Here is a 14,751-nt window from a genome sequence, read left to right as displayed (position 1 = left end):
AAAAAAAAATCAATATTACTCCCAAATACTGGCAATAACTGACAAATAATAGTTATTAGAAAATATGATAGGACAAAATTCTATGTAGAGTGGCAACAGAAATTATTACTAGGTACATGGGAGTAAACCCATGAAAAAGTGCCTGCTGATCAGTTGCTTAGTCGTGTCCGGCTCTTTGTGGTCCCAAGGACTGTAACCTGCCAGGCTCCTCTGTGGGAAGCCATTTATGAAGACAATTATTAAATATTATTGGAGGACATAAAATAGATCTGAATAAAATTATAAATATGTCAATTCTCCCCCAAAATAGTCTCCAAATTCCATGCTTTCAAATGAAAACTCAACAGAAATTTTTGTGGTACTAGACAAACTGATACCTAACCTCATAATTTCCAAAATGGTTTGAAAATAAGAACAAGATGGAGGCTTGTTGGCTTTTTCCCTATACATTAAAGTTTATTATGTTCTAAAGATTTATTATAAAGCTTTAGAACATAAAACAGTGAAATAATAGAACAGGGATAAAAAATAAAACAATGGAACAGACCAGAGACCCCAGAAATAGCACCGTATACAGATTTTGAAGCTTAATGTATTATTCAGGTGACAGCAGGAATGGAGTACTCAGTAAACTGAGGACTGATTTGTCACGTGGGGAAAAAGGGAAGTTGATTCTTATCTCACACACACACAAAATAAATTCTAAATGGATTAAGACCTAGAAGATGAAAACCAAATGTTAAATGGGTTAGGAAAAAATACGGGACCTCTCTGTTCTTGAGATAGGGAACACAAGTCACAAAAAGCAGAAATGATAAAAGAAAATACTGATTTCATTAAAATTTAAACTTTCTTTGTAACAGATGATCCCATAAACAAAAGATAAGTGATAAATTAGAGAAGATATGCAATGTATCAGAATACATAGAAGATTCATATAGAGATTTCCTACAAACTGATAAGAAAAACCATCTGATCAAAAATTGTGCAGATGATATAAACAACTCACAAAAGTCCAAACAACAAATAAACACATGGCAAGATACTCAAAATAATTAATAGTCAGAGAAATAGAAAATACAAGCAACATGAGATGCTATTTCATATCTATCAAATTGGTGAAAATTAAAAGTCTGACTGTGACGATGGTGGAAAACTCAAATGCAACTGGTGGGAGACTAAATCGGCACAACACATTTAGAGACAAAATTTAAGATATGGATCTATCTAATTGAAAATTCATACACTGTATGGTCCAATAATACTTAAATCAAGCATATATATCTGTATGTACACCTGAGAGAAATTCTCACACATGAATATAAGGACACGTATATAAAGAATGTTCATTGTAGCATTAAAAATTAAATAGCTAAAAAAGCTGAAAATAACCTAAAATTATGAATAAACAAAATGCATTATATTCACATACTTCAATAGTGTGCATGAGAAACTGAATAAGCTAGATCTATGTATTACCATGGGCAGATTTTAAAAAGCAAGTTCCAGAATGGTACCTATGGTTTGATATCATATGTTTAACTATATATAATTTTAAATGAATACATTGAGAAATGAATAGGAGTAAGAAGATGGAGACAAACAGCCCTTTTGAGTCTCGCTGTCAAAGGGAAGAGATTGTAACAGCTGGAGGTGAGGGTCTACTGTCTGAGGTGGGTTATGTATATGTTTTGTAATGCAACCCACTCCAGTACTCTCGCCTGGAAAATCCTATGGATGGAGGAGCCTGGTAGGCTACAGTCCATGGGGTCACTAAGAGTCATGACATGACTGAGAGACTTCACTTTCACTTTTCACTTTCATGCATTGGAGAAGGAAATGGCAACCCACTCCAGTGTTCTTGCCTGGAGAATCCCAGGGACGGGGGAGCCTGGTGGGCTGCTGTCCACGGGGTCGCACAGAGTCGGACACGACTGAAGCGACTTAGCAGCAGCAGCAGCAGCAGAGTTTACCTGAAAATGGGAATGATCCCGCAGAAAGACTTAAAAAAAAGATTATTCACAAAGAACAAAATCTGCGAAGTTAGGGTTTGGGCTGCACAGCACAAAAGGAAGATGCTAATATATTTTAGGTGAGAAATGGTGAGTGTTTGAACCATGAAGGATGAGCTGGAGATGAATGTGCAGGCTGTGTAGGATGGAGGCGAGTCAAGAAGGGACCTTAATTGGATACATGGGTGGACGGATGACACTATAAAGGAGGGTCTGGTTTGATTAAAAGGCAAGACAAGAGCACCTCTGGTATGATGATGGGCCCTGGCCTTTCTGAGAGTAGCGGAGGATGCTGTTGTCACTCCTAAGGAACTTCTGCTCTGGAGTCCACGCCCAGTACCACCGCACTGTAAGCTTCCTCTGGGCCCTGGTGGTTTATTTTTATTTGCACCCATGCCTCTCACGGATGTTAGCAAAGGCCGCTCTGGGAAAAGCACTGGGTCTAGTCCTGCCTCCACTGCTTCACTAGTTCTGTGATTTTCTAGAGCGAATCCTGTAACTTCCACCACCTCCGTTTTCTACCTCCCAGAGTGGTTAACTGCCTTGAGGTGACCGCTGATGAAAGACTCAGGAAAGCCCTCCCCTTGACCCCAGCACCGACTCGTCCCACTGCGCTCTCTCCGCCGCTGCCTCCTCTCCACCCACAGCTTCGCCTTTATTTTCTTCCCGCCTTTAAGGCTCCAAGTTTCCACACAAGCCTGCAGTCAGACGACACCGCCGACGGCCCAGGGCTCCGTCTGGGGCGCTGCCTCGCCCACCTGGTCACCCTTGGGGGACTACCTAGGGGACAGGGACACCCCCCCCCAGGGCCGCCGGCCTCGGGGTGCCCGGTAGGTGGGCGCCCACCACCCATCCGCTGGGCGCGCACCGGTCTCGGGAGACAGTCCGACGGTTCCAGGCGCGAGCCAAGGGGAGATTGTCTGTCCGCGGGCCCCGCCGGCCGCTGAGCGCTCGTCACGCCGTCCGCTTCTCTGGCTCCCTGTCTGTCCGGGGTCCACCTGCCCCTCTGTCCCTCCTCCCGGGCCCTCCCTCGAATCCCCACCCAGCCAGCTTCTCTGGGCCCCGCGGTTGGTCGCTTATGGGTGTCACTCCGCCCTCCCCGGCAGGAGCCACGCGGCGCGCAGGGGCCGCTGCTCTCGGATGCGAGCGCATAAAGCCTGCTGGAGCAGAGCCGCCAGCCGGGGCGTATGGGCTCAGCGGCGTTTTCCAGCGATTCCTCTGCCCAGGAGCGCTCCTGCAAACAGGTTTAGGGGCACCCGCTTCCCGCTTCCAGGAAAGTTTTGAGAAAGTAGATTTGAGGTGCATTGGGGAGTGGTGCCAGCTCCCCCAGCCTTCTTACCCTTCCAGAAGGCTCGCCTTGCACAGCCTGGCCCATTCTGCCCTTCCTGCCTCCTCGGCTCCCTGACGCTTGCTTCCCTTCGCTCCTGGGTTCCCCCTCCCCTCTCTGGGCTCAGCATCTTCTTCCTTACCTCATCCTCTCCATCCCTGCCCTCTTAACTCCTGCCACACAGTCTCAGCCTCCTTCTGGTCATCCCACCCTTCCCCTTTCTTCCATCTTTAACCTCCTCCTGTCCACTCCGTCTCATTCCTCCGGCCTCTCTATTTGCGCTCACACTCTGCGTCCATCCCCGCCTCCTCGCGCGTTTTTCTCCCAGCAAACTTCCACCATGGATTCCAGGCCTCCGTGGACGGCTGCTCCTACCCCGGGGAGCACCCTCTCTGCTGCCAACGCCACCACACCCTGGCTGGGCCGGGATGAGGAGCTGGCCAAGGTGGAGATCGGCGTCCTGGCCACTGTCCTGGCGCTGGCGACAGGGGGCAACCTGACGGTGCTCCTGACGGTGGGGCAGCCGGTCCGCAAGCGCTCCCGCATGCAGGTGTTCGTGCTGCACCTGGCCCTGACCGACCTGGGCGTGGCGCTCTTCCAGGTGCTGCCCCAGCTGCTGTGGGACATCACCTACCGCTTCCGGGGCCCCGACCCGCTCTGCCGGGCCGTCAAGTACCTGCAGGTGCTGAGCATGTTTGCCTCCACCTACATGCTGCTGGCCATGACGCTGGACCGCTACCTGGCCGTCTGTCACCCCCTGCGCAGCCTCCAGCAGCCCAGCCGGTCCACCTACCCGCTCATCGCAGCGCCCTGGCTTCTGGCGGCAGTCCTCAGCCTCCCTCAAGTCTTCATTTTTTCCATACGAGAGGTGATCCAGGGCTCTGGAGTGCTGGACTGCTGGGCAGACTTCCGCTTCCCTTGGGGGCCACGGGCCTACATCACCTGGACCACCCTGGCCATCTTCATCCTGCCAGTGGCCATGCTCACAGCCTGCTATGGCCTCATCTGCCACGAGATCTGCAGGAACCTCAAAGTCAAGACGGAGGCTGGGCAGGCTGAAGGAGGGAGCTGGGGCACTGGGAACAGGCCCTCCGCTCGTGGGCCGGTGGCAGCCCCGCGGGGGCTGCCGTCCCGGGTTAGCAGCGTCAGCGCCATCTCACGGGCCAAGATCCGAACTGTGAAGATGACCTTCGTCATTGTGCTGGCCTATATCGCCTGCTGGGCGCCTTTCTTCAGTGTCCAGATGTGGTCTGTGTGGGATGAGAATGCCCCCGATGAAGGCAAGTGTGTGGTCTGGTTGGGAAGGTAGAGGCAGGAGCAGGAGGTGGAAAAATGCAGAAAAGAGAGAAGGAGGGTATTAGGACAGGGCCATAGTGGCTCCCGGGGCCAGGCAGGTAGCAAATGGGTGAAGCAGTTAAAAATGGTGTTCTGGTGTGAAAAGGGACAGTTCTAGTATGCATTCATTTTGAATGGTTTCTATCAATGCCTTCAAAGCTGTTTGAAGATCTCATTCAGTATTATGTGCGTGTTACTCACTCAGTCGTGTCTGACTCTTTGTGACCCCACAGACTGTAGCCCACCAGGCTCCTCTGTCCTTGGGATTCTCCAGGCCAGACTACTGGAGCAGGTTGCCATTTCCTTCTCCAGGGGGTCTTCCCGACCCAGGGGTTGAACCCGTGTCTCCTGCATTGCAGGCAGAGTTTTTACCATCTCAGCCTCCTTCCCAGGTGGTGCTAGTGGTAAAGAACCCGTCTGCCAATGGAGAAGACTTAAGAGACGCCGGTTCGATGCTTGGGTCGGGAAGATCCCCTGGAGAAGGGCATGGTAACTCGCTCCAGTATTCTGGCTTGGAAAATCCCATGGACAGAGGAGCCTGGTGGGCTACAGTCCATAGGGTTGTACAGAGTCGGACACGACTGAAGTGACTTAGCACAGCAGCACAGCACAGAGGCTGCCACGGTCAGGCAGGTAACAAATAGGTGCAGCATTAAAGATGGTGCCTGTCCCAGTGTGAAAAGGGATAGCTGTAACTCCCATCCAGTCAAAACATGCCATGTGAGTACCTTTAATGTGAAATTTCCGTAATTCTACAACTTTGCCAACTAATTTAAGCATTTTAAAATACTATTTGGCCCTAATGAAGATATGACCATGAGTAGATTTGGCCAAGCAACTGACAGTTTGCTAGACTGTTTGAAAGGGATTTTCAAATGATTTGGTCCAGATGGCAGTTTGTGGCCCTTGAAGTGTGTCTCTCAGCATTCTTCCCCCTCTGCACCTGAACAAGACTTTGAACTCCTTTTCAACAGCCATTTTCAATTAATTAGCCCTGGGGCACAACCCTGAAATTCCAAGATCAACCCTTTTGTCTTGTTAATGAGAAAGCAGAGGCTCAGAGAGGCTACCTGACCTGCCCAAGGCCACACAGCTAGGAAGTGGCAAAGTGAGGATAGAACCTAGGCCTGGAATCTCCTCGTTTCTTTCCTCAACTCCATGCCCCCACTTTCCAAATTCTAGCTCTGGAAGTGATGAAGAGAAGGGCCTTCCTCCTATGTAAAAAACAAAGTGGGACCTTCCAAGACGACTGTGTTCTGGGAGGCCTGTTTCTGGTCATTTTTTGGAGTGAGATAGATGGCAGCCTAAGTTTCAGATACTGCCAACTGGGGGTGAGGCCATTTGGGGGTGAGCTTGTCCTGAGAAAGGTAAGTGCTGTTTCTGGGCAGCCCAAATGCTGGTGAGTGGTATTCAAAGACATCTTTTCCTGCTCCCCTAGGAACATGAGGGTGGGGACAAGTGTGTGGTCACCTGTCAGGGTGACTGCTCTCTGGTACAGCAGACTCTTCATGCGCAGCTCGGAGTGTATGATGGGTGCAGCACATGACTGCCCCAGGGACGCCCTGTGCAGTTTGCTCTGGAAGCTTCCTGAGGACTCACTGACCAGCAGACCCAGACTACCACTTCCTACCAGCTCTTAGGGTGACCCCCCTTCCCTGTGCTATTGTTTCTAATCTCAACCTGCTCATCCTAGGGCATGCTCAAGCCAAACAGGCTCAAGCCAAGCATCTTTTCTGGAAAGATGAAGTAAGGGGAAGGTTGCTCATGACATTAACACAACTCTGCAAGACAGTTCAGCAAGATTCATGTTGATGTATGGCAGAAACCAACACAATATTGTAAAGCAATTGTCCTTCAATTAAAAATAATTTTTTAAAACCTAAAAAAAAAAGAGAGAGTTCAGCAATACTGAATTGTAACAGTCCCATTGTACCCCTTCTTAACCACCTTTCGGACACTAGTGTGGACCAGAGGCTATTTATAAAATTACCCTTTAAGCAATATTACCCCTAACCTGCTCCAGGGACCGCCCCCACCTCTAGTCAAGGACAGAATAGAAGGAAGGAAGGCTTTCTATGTGCCAAGCACATTTAGGCCTTGTGCTACTTAGGGGTGACCTTCTCCCCTTGACATCTAAGTAATCTGAGCTTCAGAGAGGTGAAACAACTGGTCCAAGGTGCCACTTCTAGTAAGAGATGGAGCCAAGAATCAAATCAAGGTCTTCTTAGGTCAAACTTTATCCAGGCTTTTATTGTTGTCTTATTCCCAACAATCATAGCTGAGCTGGTGACACCAGGGATGAGAAGGCCGTTTGCCCTTTATCAAGGAACCTACGAGAAGCTTTCTTGCTTGCCTCCTCTAGTCACCACCATCATCATCCTGTCCCTCAGACCCATATATAAATGATTTATCACTTATCAAGGGCCTCTCCGAGTAAGCAGTACAGGAACGAAGTGTCCCTCAGAAAACCGGAAGCCCTTCGAGGACTCTGAGTTGAGCAGACATTCACTACTTTAAACTTGCTTTCCAGTACATCCAGCTTCCCTCCACAGCATGCTGGCCTCCTGGCCGCTCGTCCCCGAGTCTTTGGCAGGAAGCTGTCTCCTTGCGCTTATCTCTACCTCCTACCGTCAGTGGAGCTTCTGCCAGGCCGGTCTGCAGCAGGTCTGCCCTCCAGGACTGAGCTGGAGCCTCTGAAGACTCCAGGGCTCCAGGCGCGTCTCGAGCCCCTACCTGGCCCTGGCTCGGGGGCGCCAGTTCAAACAGATGCTTCTCAAGTGAAGAAACCTGTGGAAACCCTTAGTCTCTGGCCTAGTCTAGGCACTATACATATACTGATGGAGCAGATGGGATGAATACACCCCTTAGCCAAAGCAACTTCTCAAATGTCTGCAGCCCCTGGGTATTCAGTTAACTGGGGTGCAGGCCAGACGCCTTCATGCTGCAGGAGCCTGGGTTTGTTGCTGAGGCTGGTCCCCCGCTCTGCTTACAAGTGCTCCCTCCTTGCTCTCACTTCTGTGCTTCCCAACTCTGATTCATGCCTTCTCTCAAATATCCTGACCCGGTATCTTCCCTTCTCTTGGGCTGCCAAGTACCACACTGGAGAGCACCCAAGGACCCAGCATATCGGAAGCTTTCACGACACTTTACAGAGCAGGCACTTGAGCTCTGCCTTTGAGTTCATTGGTTGAAATGGTGGCAGGGTGCAGAATTGCTGCTTTAAAGAGGGAAGACCTAGGATCAGGTCTGGGCCATAACCCTTAATTCCTTCCAGCTCTGCCATGGCACTCAGTGATTCTACAGCCTCCACCAAAGAGCTGGGCAACTCAGTGTGCAGCCCGTGCCGTAGCTTAGCCATGGTGCATCTGGCAGGAGGCTGGGGCCCATCTCAGCAGCTTTCCTCTTGGCATGAGAAGTTTCATTTAGTTTTCCGAAAGAGTATTACATCTGTAAGGAATTTTATCAGAGTCTTTGAAGGCTCGCATTTTGACTGTCCAGGAGAGAAAGTAGTTTTCCCTGCAGAAGGGACATTCTCTGGATGTAATTTCTGACAAGAGAGAACAGCACTGGCCAGGAACGAGATGCCTGGATGCCCTGTACCTAGAAGCTGCACAGTTGGAGATGGCTTCATGGGACCTCTAGGCTGTCAGGCTCCACTGATAGGCTACCAGGTCCCCAGCACGGTCAATACTCACACGGGCAATAACTGAATGACAGAATGACTGGGACAGACCCAAAGGGCTCAAGGAGCACAGAACTCAGAGGGCAGTGTGTCCCCGTATCTATGACCTAAGTGGGAATGTAGTGTGCCCAAACTTGGCTGGAATCATGGTTATTTTTCCTGCAGGTTTTATAGAAATTGCCTCAGGGGATACACGATTCCGGATTTCAGAACAAAGATAGTGATCCAATTTGGGCTGCTCCTGTCGCTGACTATGTCTGTGTCTCTAAAGTCAGCTTAGAGCAAGCCTCGGCTCCTGTCATCACCCTGTGGCACAAAATCAATCAATAAATAAATCAGTGAGGGAAAACCCTGGAGTCAGGAGTCCCAGGTTTGAGTCCCAGCTGTGATCCTTTCTGATTATAGAACCCCACGTGGTCCTCCTTGGGATTCAACTTCCTCCTCTGTTCTGTAGGGAGCGGACTCTCTCCCAGGTCCCTTCCAGCTCTGAAATCCTTGTGCTTCTCCCTTGGCAGATTCGACCAATGTGGCTTTCACCATCTCCATGCTTTTGGGCAACCTCAGCAGCTGCTGCAACCCCTGGATCTACATGGGCTTCAACAGCCACCTGTGGTTGCATGCCCTGCGCCGTCTGGCCTGCTGCGGAGGCCCTGGGCCCAGGATGCGCAGGCGGCTCTCCAACGGCAGTCTGTCCAGCCGCCATGCCACCCTGCTGACCCGCTCCAGTGGCCCGCCTGCCCGCGGCCTCAGCCCCGGACTCAGCAGGAGGCCAGGGCCCAAAGACTCCCTGCGGGGCGCAGAGCAGGTGGAGGGTGATGCTGCCACTGAAACCAGCATCTTTTAAGGAGCACTCCCCAGAGTCTGGTGGAGGATCTCTGCCCATCTCAGCACTGCCCAGCCTGATACTCTCCATGGTCTTCTACAGTTAGAACCTTTCACGACTTTGCAAGATTGGAGAAGCGTTCTCTAAGGACACCCTAACCAATAGGCCCTAGAAGAATTGTTGGATTTTCATGACAATGACATTTATGCCCTTTGACTCAGCTTGAGGCAGGGTGAGGAGGCCAGAAAGGCCGCTCCTGTCTTTGGTGTCATAGCTGCCCACCCAACTTCACGTGCTGGGAAACAGGGAGACTAAGACTGTCTGCTTCCTTGATCCTGCTGTGTTCACAGCATGTCTGGGGACCAAGTGTGTGATAGATGTGGTGCTGCAGATCTGGGCTCTCCTGCCTGAGGGTCCACAGGCAGCAGGGATTCAAAGGCTGGTATCTTATCTTGTTTGTCCCACCCTAATCTGATGAGTGCATCCCAGTTCAGCCAGGAGAGGGAAGGAGTGAATAACTGCAAGGAGGACTGTATTTGAATCCTGAGATGGGTGTGTGTGGGAGGGGGCTTTGAGAGAGGCGTGCTTAATGAAGAGAAGTGAACAGGTGTGGGGGCTTCGCCTGCTATACTCACCTGTCTACCGAAGGGAGATGAGGGGTAGCACAGCGCTTGGTAACTGGTAAAAACTCTGCAAATGCTGCTTATCTGCTCCCAAATACCCTCATTTATAGTTAGGATGGGTGACAAGGCAAAGTACTGCATATTTTCAGTGGAATGGCCCACTGGGTTGAATGTGGGAAGAATGAGTGAGGAGAGATGGAGATGAAAATGGTCACCAAATTCTGAGTGGGAGGAAGTCTTGGGAGCAGCAGGGATTGGTTGCACATCCCCCTCCCTTCACGGGGTCCACGTGGCTCCTGCCTCTTGGGCTGCATGGAGGGGACATCCTTTGAGAAAGCATGACTTAGTCGTGGCTCTGGATTTGTTTGAGGCTCTTCAGAGCTTCCACACAAATCACATGCTTGCCACGATCAAGTCAGGAGCCCGGATGGGGATGCCAGCTCTGCCTGGTGGTATCTGTACGACCTTGGGAACTTATCTCCCTCTCTGGACCTCAGCTCCTTGCCTGCAGAATAGAGATGCTCTTCAAGGTCTTTCCCAGCTCAAACTTTTCATGACTCGCAAGACTGGAGAAACACTGAGGACTTCCTACCCATAAGCTCTAGAAGGATTGTTGGATCTTCGTGATAGTGACATTTACGCTGTTTGACTCGGTTTTGGTGGCTTTGGGTCCTGCCGCGGCCGTACCATTCACCTTTGCCAGCGGTTCAGCTCAGTCGCTCAGTTGTGTGCGGCTTTTTGTGGCCCATGGACTGCAGCACGCCAGGCCTCCTTGTCCATCACCAATTCCTGGAGCTTGCTCAAACTCATGTCCATCAAGTTGGTGATGCCATCCAACTGTCTTATCCTCTGTCATCCCCTTCTCCTCCTGCCCTCAATCTTTCCCAGCATCAGGGTCTTTTCCAATGAATCAGTTCTTCGCATCAGGTGGCCAAAGTATTGGAGTTTCAGCTTCAGCATCAGTCCTTCCAATGAATATTCAGGACTGATTTCCTTTAGGATGGACTGGTTGGATCTCCTTACAGTCCAAGGGACTCTCAAGAGTCTTCTCCAACACCACAGTTCAAAAGCGTCAATTGCCAGCAGTTACATGATGCTAATGCCAAGAGAGCCTGGCCGGTGGAAGTTGGGACTTTGTCCTGCTCCTCATTATCTCCAGTGGCATTTATACCTTGGAATAACCTCCTCTCCACGATTCTGGTTCTAATCTAAGTGATGGTCTTGATGGTGGGAAAAGCATCAGCTGAAGTCAGGCCCTGGTTCTACCACCACGATGCCACCAGTGACCTTGCTCTCTTCACTGTGTGCTTAATTACTCAGTCCTGTCTGACTCTTTGTGACCCCATGGACTGTAGCCCGCAGTCCTCTGTCCATGGGATTCTCCAGGCCAGAATACTGGAGTGGGTTGCCATGCCCTCCTCCAGGGGATCTTCTCAACCCAGGAGTTGAACCCAGGTCTCCTGCATTGCAGGCATATTCTTTACCATCTGAGCCACCAGAGAAGCTCAAGAATACTGGAGTGGGTAGCCTATCCCTCTCCAGGGGAACTTCCTGACACAGGGATCGAACTGGAGTCTCCTGCATTGCAGGCAGATTCTTTACCAGCTGAGCTACCAAGGAAGCTCTCTTTGTTATGAGGGTCAAATAGGACTGTGGGTATGTAGGCAGTTTGTAAACCCATGAAACTATACTACTGTGGGGATTGATTGCTAATCTAATTAAGAGCGCCTGAGAGCAGCACTAGGGAACAGAGTCACTCTCTGCCCTCCACTCCTAGGGAAGGTTTGAGGGGTGACTGTGGCTTTGGGGATACACTTCTTTAAGAGGCCACTTAGCTCTAAGAAGTCTCCTTAGCTCTCCTTAAGAGAAAAGAACTAAGCTGAGTGTCATGAGTGAGCAAAGCATCCCAGCCTTTCAACACTAGAGAACTGGAAACTGGGATGCAGGCCCTAATGGGATCAAGGCTCTGGGCAGATGTGGGAACCCACTATCTCTCTTCACTGCAGCTATTGCTCATGTCAGCCCTTGACATCCATCTGCTTCTTCCCAGCCCATCTGTCCTGATGGAGCTGGGCTTATGAACCTCACACGCCAGCCTGAGCTTTTGAAGTTGCTCCTTCCTCTGTTTACATTAGCCTCCCTCACCTCAGACCACAGTTTCTGACCCTAGTGCCACAGTAGATAGTAAGTAAATCTTTGCTCATCACGACATCTGGGAGGTAGAAGGGATACTGGCCTTGTAACCCAAACCTGGTTTTGAGTCCCAGTCTCACCTCTTTTCTACCTGTATGAACTTGGGCAAGTTATCTAATGTCTCTGAGCAAGCGGCACCTCATTTATTAAACAGAAGTAACAACGTCTGCCTTGTGGGAGGCATTTGTGAGGCTGTAGACTGTACAACATTCTTCTGATGCTATAGAGGATGGTGGCCTGGCTCTGGATCCCATCCAGTGGGTGGCTTCCAGGGCACTGGACCTGAGACTCTATAGTAGAGAGGAGAGAAGAGACCCGGAATCAAGGTTGGCCAGAGCCCCTCCCATGCCATGTGCTTTCTGTAGCTTGCTTGCTTGTGAAGTCACTCTGTTGTGTCCGACTCTTTGTGACCCCATGGACTGTAGCCCACCAGGTTCCTCCATCCATGGGATTTTCCAGGCAAGAGTACTGGAGTAGGTTGCCATTTCCTTCTCCAGGGGATCTTCCTGACCCAGGGATCAAATTTGGGTCTCCCACATTGTAGGCAGACGCTTTACCATCTGAGCCACCAGGGAGGTCCTTCTATAGCAAGGAGTAGCAAATAATCCCACTATTATATTTCCAGATTTCCTTTACACAAGGGGGATTTACTTGTGATGGTGGCTTTGAGACCCTCACTCTTTCTCCCATGGAAAGGCTGCACTTGATATTTTCCAGAAACCTGGTGCTATTCTGTGATGAGGCCAATGGGGAACAGCTGGACACCAGGCTGGGAGCCTCAGGAGTCTATTCCAGGAGGCTCCTGAAGGAAATGGCAGGATGATGTCTGGATCTATGGTTGATGTCTTTTGCAGTCTGTGTAGGAAGCTCTCCTAAGCATTTGGAGACAGCAGTAGGGTCTTGGGTAGGGTGGAGGAAGGTGGGTCACCATGAGAAGCAAGAAGGAGGTCCCATGCTCTCTGTTGTTCAGTCTCTAAGTCATGTCTGACTCTTTGTGACCCCATGGACTGCAGCACGCCAGGCCTCCCTGTCCCTCACCATCTCCAAGAGCTTGCTCAAACTAATGGCCATCAAGTCGGTGACGCCATCCAACCATCTCATCCTCTGTCGTCCCCTTCTCCTGCCCTCAATCCCTCCCAGGATCAGGGTCTTTTCCAAGGTGGCTAAAGTATTGGAGTTTCAGCTTCAGCATCAGTCCTTCCAATGAATATTCAGGACTGACTTTCTTTAGGATTTACAGGTTTGACCTCCTTGCAGTCCAAGAGACCCTCAAGAGTCTTCTCCAGCACCACAGTTCAAAAGCATCAATTCTTCGGCGCTCTCTGACAGCTCACTCAGGATAAATTGAGCTGTACTGTCCCTGGGCTGAGCACCTTTGTGAATTGTTTATGCCGTCCTGTGGACTCTGTGAATTACTGTGCTTCAGTCCTGTGAGCCCATGTGGAAGTAGAGGGCTGTGGTGGGGGAGCGGGGCAGGGTACTATGGGGTGGGCAGGGTTGAACATGGCAGGAGGAGGTTAATTGCTTGACTGTGGGCATTTCTCAGAATGGCTTTCTATGCTGTTTGATCTATGTCAGTAATTTTCTAGATGACTTTGTGTTTTGTATGTAAATAAGTATTCCTATCTACTGAGGAGCTATAGCTTCTGTCTAGGCCATAGCAACTCACTCTTGAGTCCAGAGCCCAAAGATGTGGTTGAAACTGGCCAATAAAACTGCTTGATAACCAGCAAATTTCTTTGCTTCCTACGGGCAATGACAACAAGATATGTGAGCTAAAATAAAATTGTGATAGCTTTGAGCAGAGCAGGGCCAGGGGAAATGTCGAGGTGTGGTGAGCCACCTTCCCGGTGCCCCTCACCCACTTGAAAGGGAAAGAAGACAAGTCACCTGGGATTTGCCCTGGGACCACACGATGGCAGTGTGGAGCTAAAAGTGAGTCTGACCCAGAAAATGACCCACAGGGGCCTGCAGGGAGTCTTCCCAGCTCTAATGCCACACTAAGTTTCCGTAAGTTTCTAGAGTCTTGGTCTTGCATTTGACCCAGCTCTCCTGAGAGCTGACATGCTCTCAGGAACTTACATGCACTTCTTTCTCCCAAAGTCCACAGAGGATGTATTTAGCAAAGAGGGGCAAAGAGCAAGAGGTTTCTTCTGCAAGTTGAGGGTCTGAATATAGAGATTCTTGTCTGAAAGGGTGAGTGCATGAGGGAGCTAGTGGGACCTCAAAAAAAAAAAAAAAAGAAGCCAATAAGTTGGAGTCATTATGTGTTTGGTTTAGAGGCCAGGGTCTTGGGTTAGAAGGCCTCTTGAAGCGCCCCTGGGTCAGGGCAATAGTCCTGGTTCAGGAGCAAATACCCTACAGGTGTTGAGCATAAAATACCTCTTCACCCTGTGGATCTTGCTGGTAGATAAGACAGTTTACCTCACGGAATTCTGCTGCAGTTCCATGGTGGGCAGTGGGTGCTTGCTCCTTTAGAATAAAGCTTCATGGAAGACAGGTCACGTTTAGTCTGGTCCAGTGTGCATTCCCAGTTCATCACTGGCAGGTAATCAGCCTTCTACTGGCTGCCAGTAGCAAATCAGGTTACCCTGTGGTAAGATAGTTTTAGAGAGATTTGTGTCCAGTCCTTATTCACAAAGGAACCGAGAGTGGGGCAGCCTAATTCTTCCCTGGAGGTTCTGATGATATACAGAGAAAGTGTACATATGTTACTGGAGAAAATGATTTTATTGTACCAGAAACTGTACTCCTCA

At 50.0% G+C, this 14,751-nt stretch overlaps 1 protein-coding gene across 1 annotated transcript; it reads left to right on the top strand.

Annotated features, from left to right (window-relative positions):
* The first annotated feature begins 2,753 nt into the window (after positions 1–2,753).
* Positions 2,754–10,580, top strand: AVPR1B (arginine vasopressin receptor 1B). The gene is made up of 2 exons (XM_027564307.1): positions 2,754–4,619; positions 8,872–10,580. Exons 1-2 carry the CDS (start codon positions 3,680–3,682, stop codon positions 9,198–9,200), a joined length of 1,269 nt encoding a protein of 422 aa, XP_027420108.1. The 5' UTR covers positions 2,754–3,679; the 3' UTR covers positions 9,201–10,580.
* Positions 10,581–14,751: the final 4,171 nt, after the last annotated feature.

Source organism: Bos indicus x Bos taurus, chromosome 16 (genome assembly GCF_003369695.1).
Source record: "Bos indicus x Bos taurus breed Angus x Brahman F1 hybrid chromosome 16, Bos_hybrid_MaternalHap_v2.0, whole genome shotgun sequence".
Lineage (NCBI taxonomy): Eukaryota > Metazoa > Chordata > Mammalia > Artiodactyla > Bovidae > Bos > Bos indicus x Bos taurus.
The sequence above is the reverse complement of the archived record's forward strand: the minus strand, read 5'-3'. Positions and strand labels throughout refer to the sequence as shown.

Coding starts and splice junctions, on each gene's coding strand:
- AVPR1B (XM_027564307.1), top strand. CDS start 3,680: ATGGATTCCAGGCCTCCGTGGACGGCTGCTCCTACCCCGGGGAGCACC. Junction 4,620..8,871: donor TGAGAATGCCCCCGATGAAG/GCAAGTGTGTGG, acceptor CTCCCTTGGCAG/ATTCGACCAATGTGGCTTTC.